The 4872-nt window shown below is 32.4% G+C and overlaps 1 protein-coding gene across 1 annotated transcript; it reads right to left on the bottom strand.

The window, feature by feature from the left end:
• Positions 1-410: 410 nt before the first annotated feature.
• LOC101260294 (uncharacterized) lies at positions 411-3367 on the bottom strand. Its single transcript, XM_004232602.5, has 2 exons — positions 775-3367; positions 411-691 (listed from the first exon to the last, which is right to left on the bottom strand). Exons 1-2 carry the CDS (start codon positions 3078-3080, stop codon positions 601-603), a joined length of 2397 nt encoding a protein of 798 aa, XP_004232650.1. The 5' UTR covers positions 3081-3367; the 3' UTR covers positions 411-600.
• Positions 3368-4872: the final 1505 nt, after the last annotated feature.

The raw sequence follows: 4872 nt of genomic DNA, 5'->3' as shown, positions 1-4872 counted from the left end.
TGAGTATCACTAGATGCAATACCAAGGTGATCCATGTTTTATTGAATGTCTAAATCTTGATGAATAGAGTTACTTAACATTTGTGACAATGAAAAAAAAAAGATTGGACTTCTGAGAATGCACTATCGTATTTCTAATATAACGACATATCCAATATAATCCCAGAAGGTGGATTATAAGCGTACGGCTCTACCTTGTTAAATCCCTTATCCCTCTATAGATCCTCTGCTCAAAGAAGACCTTTACTTTTTATCTGCACTAAAGCAACTTCTCAGCTTAATGCTGCTTTTAGATGAGCTCACTCTGTTATATGACACACAGATGTAACATAAAAATCAAAAGGAAGGTTTTTTGCAGTGGCAGTTATTGTCTTTTAAACACATGTTAGATGGACAATAATGTATCAGAAGTTGTTGTGAGCAAAATATAAACATCATGAGATTAAAGAAGGCAGGCACATATAGTCAACACGACGGAACCATATTTAAAGATGAGCTATCAAGTTCTAAGACAAGCAACAGAAATTATTAACCTAGAAAATAAAGAGCATTATTGTGCACCACCTACTGCTGGCTAGCAGCTAATCAAACGGATACGTATTCATGGATCAGCCTTGGTCCTCTTTGATGGTGCTTCATCGGTCACCTCGTCTTTAAAACCAAATGATTTTCCAGTTTTACCCATGAACCACCTATATAAAAACATGAACAAAGAGTTGTTATAACAAACCAAGAGAAAAGGATTAAAGAAAATTACAATGTGTGATATCGATACCTTCCCCAGCTGACTCTCTCGGCTACTTCTGTTTCTTTCCCTTGACACTCCATCTCAACTAATGTCCAATCATCATCAGAACCAACAGAGTCCTTCCTCGAGATGCCATTGTTATCATCGGGTAAAGAACTTTCTGATGCAGCATCTATAACACCAGTTGGCTGGACACTGTAATCAATTCCTCCTTCTGCAGTTGGTCCAGATTGCTCTCCACGCTCCTTCACTTGCAGCAAGGGACTATTTTCATCATTAAATAACATACACAATGGATTTTCTTCTGCACTGTCCTCTGTGATAGAGGTTTCCACATCACCCTCCTTTATATCAAGCAACATCATCTTATCTGCAAGTTTTCTTGATGAATTGTCCTCCTTGTTTTCTTCAGGTTTGGTTTGCTCAACTGGTCCTCCATTATCTACTCTACCGTCAGTAGGAGTTTTTGCATCACGGAGTAATTCTTCTGACAAATAAGAATTATCATCCATCGACCTAATTTTGGCTAACTCAGAAAATGATACAGCATTTGCAGTATTTGCACTGCCACGTGTTCCCAAAGACAGCATCTGAAATTGCTTAGGTAAAGTTGACTGTTGAGCTGCAAACCTTTCTGCTTTTACAAAATTCCCCTGTTCAAGCAGGTCGGTTAAAGCATTGTTTACATATGCAACTTCAAACATTCTGGAACGTGAAAGAACCTCTATCTCCCCAGACTCCCCGAAAATGCAGCCAACAACAAGTGGGCACCAGTTAGGTTTAGACTTCGCCGCAGTATTTACCTGCCTCAAAGTCTTTTTTAACCAATCTACACATTGTTCTCCTCGTTTCTTCAGTTGGACAGAAACAGTTAGCTTTGCAATCTTTGTCATACAAATTCCAATTGTACGAAGCCTGAAGAAACTTTCCTTGGTGCAAAGAAATTCAATTCCTGTGTCCGTAAAAACAGCTGTGGTATCCAGAAACTCACCATCCAGCAACCACACTAAGAAGCTACGAGACCAATCTTCAACTGGTGCCACTGATGGAGAAGTAATCACCAAAACATCGGCTTTTCCCCATTTCTCTTCTTTGTATTTCCTCCAGCTGGAATAGAAGGCTGTTATTTTTTCTGTAAGTTGCTCGACATCTTTTGTGCCTTTGTTCTCCTCCATTACCAATTGAGGCTGATTGTTCCTGCCTCGCTTCTCTCCAATCTTACACTGCTCTCCAAACTGAAACAGCTGATCGACGTCTTTCTTTCTTTCTCCAAAGGTCTTTGATTTGAAGTCTTTAGCATCCAATTTAGATGACCCAAACTTGAACACATCATCAACATGTTTGCTTATTTCCTTTAACTTGTCCTTTCTACCATCCAAAATACTTGACCCCGACTTAAATACCTGATCACCATTTTTATTTCCTGCCTTGTGATCACGAGACATGTTTGCTACCTTATACTTATCCCGTTCTTCCCTAGGCAAAGAGAACCGTTCAATACTCCCCAGCATCTCAAGAAAATCTAAATCATTTTTAGTGAGGTCATCCACCCCGCTCACTGATTTATCACCGCAGAAGAGTCTAGTTTTGTCAAATTCAGAACCCAAATTGCTCCTCCGCTTTTCACTCAAGCCTACACGTCCAAATTTAGACTCAAGATCGTTCTTTTCCTTCACCAACAAACCAGGTTGATTTCCCCGGAAAAACAGTTGTTTCTCGTCTTCAGGACAGAAAGTAGTAAATAGTGATTGCAAAAATTCTAATTCTCGTCCAGAAATTGGTTTATCAGCAGCATGAATCATCTTATTAATACCAGAATCCACAGTAATTACTTTATACTTTTTGGGTTCTAAATCATTCATACAATTCCAAAAAAACTTAGACTTAGGGTACTCACCTTCTATATAACCCACAACAAACGGCCAATTACAATCATCATCAAAAACACCAGTAAACCCCTTGCTGTTACGAATTACCCTGGCTTGACGTATCGTGGAGTCGATGAACGCAAAACCCTCATCGTTTTTGGCCTTCAATTGAACAGAAACAGGCTGTTTACTCATCACAGTAGCACAACAACTCAAAGATCGAATCTTGGAATAATTTTTCTGTGTACAGAAAAAGAATATCCCAATAGGAGTAAAGATTACTGTCGTATCATCATGTTTTTCACCCATAAGCCATAAATAGAACTGGGATGACAGAGAATTCGGATTTTCTTGTTGCTGTGAATGGATTACAACAGCATCAGAGTTCCCCCATGAATCTTTCTTGTTGAAAATCAAACTATTGTAAAAGGCAGTAAGCCTTTTCCCGAAAAGCTCTTTCTTCATGTTGTTGATTGTTTCAGAATTGGGAAAAAATTGCACGGTGATGGGGTTTTTATGGTTTTGTTGGAGAAGAAGAAGACGAAGAAGGAGACCGAATAGGTTTTTGGGTCTTCTATAGAAATTGTGTGAAGATTGACATCATCAAATTATAGAGAGTCTTTGTATAAGCTGCAACTTGGAACTTGGAAGTTAACAAATAATAAGGCTAAAATTTCGGAGAAATAGGTTAGAAGATTTTTTTTAGACTAAATTTTGCTAGTGGTTATCCGCTTTGTATTTTACATTATTTTGAATTTTGAACTGGGGAAAAGAGTTATATAAATATTAATTTTTGATCATTAATTTCTATATTAATATAATAAAATTTTATTAAATTAATAATCTCTATGATAATATTTTTCTCCGTAATCACTTATTTCAATAGGGTAAAAAAATAATATATTCTCAAAAGATATTTGTATAAATATATGGTTATAGTAATATTATAAATTAATAATTTTTTAAAAGTATAAATATATATAAGATAATGTAGCAAAATATGATTCTATTGTATTTTTATAATTATTAAATTTAAAACTCATGTCTAACTTTTTATTGCATCTAAAAGTTTGAGTGTTACCATGACCGTAAATCTTTGTGAGTTCATGTGGAATGCACTTTTTTATACTCACATAATATTTTAGGTACTTTATCCTCATAATTGATTTTGTGACACTTTTTAAATGAAAAATCATATTTGGATATGGTTAATTCAAAGAAAATTTTTATGTTATATAATACTCCTATAGTTTAGTCTTTTTACCATCATACATGAATGATTTTAGTAAAAATACAATGAATAATAGTATTTGATTGTTAAGAAACAATTGAAATTATATTATAATCAAGTTATTTTTATAATGAATCATTAAATTCTTAAGTTTATTTTACATTAAATCATTTAAGAAAATATATATTACAATAAATCACACACATACTGTATACTTTAAATTTAATAAATATAATACATAATTTAGTAAGATATAATGATTTTGATGTATTCTTGTACTTTATAAAAAAAAAATTTTTTTATGTGAATTCGATAAATAATATTATATTTAGTAAGATACAACAATTTTGATCTAATAAAAATTAATTTTTATTGAATCTCAAATACATTTTAAATAAATAAATATTAGTTTATCGATAAAATAATATCTCTATAAACTAATAATATTCATAATCCCACCTATATTACTTTCAGAAAATATATTTGGGAAGAGATTTTTTTGGCATAAAATGGCAGGAACTTACTTTTTTAAGGTAAGGTGGTAATTTCACATAAATGGAATTAAAACTACTAAAAAGAAAAGTCTTAAGTCACTATAGATGATTTTAATAAATTACTGCCCAACAATTTTTTCCTTTCTAATAAAAACACAATTCAAAAAACATTTATTTATATTTCACTTCAATACTCTATTTTTAAGGGGGTGAGGTGGGGGTGGAATAAATATGTTCATTAAAATTTTAAAATATTATTTAAAATAATAATTATTAATTAATTAATACATTTACAAGTTAATAATAACACTACTAAATTTCATGAAATTCAAATGAATCCATCATTTTCTTTTTATAATATTTCTTTAAGAGTATTAATTTTTAGGAATAAAGTGAAAAAATATTAAACTAATTTTATTTTAATTTAATGAATAAATAAGTAATTTAATATATATAATGAGTATTTGGACAATTAAACAGTAACATTGATGACACACATAAATCTACATGAGATTCACTTTTGGATTGTATA

Source organism: Solanum lycopersicum, chromosome 2 (assembly GCF_036512215.1).
Source record: "Solanum lycopersicum chromosome 2, SLM_r2.1".
Classification (NCBI taxonomy): Eukaryota; Viridiplantae; Streptophyta; class Magnoliopsida; order Solanales; family Solanaceae; genus Solanum; species Solanum lycopersicum.
This window is presented reverse-complemented; position numbering and strand designations above follow the sequence as displayed.

Coding starts and splice junctions, on each gene's coding strand:
- LOC101260294 (XM_004232602.5), bottom strand. CDS start 3,080: ATGAAGAAAGAGCTTTTCGGGAAAAGGCTTACTGCCTTTTACAATAGT. Junction 692..774: donor GAGAGAGTCAGCTGGGGAAG/GTATCGATATCA, acceptor GTTTTTATATAG/GTGGTTCATGGGTAAAACTG.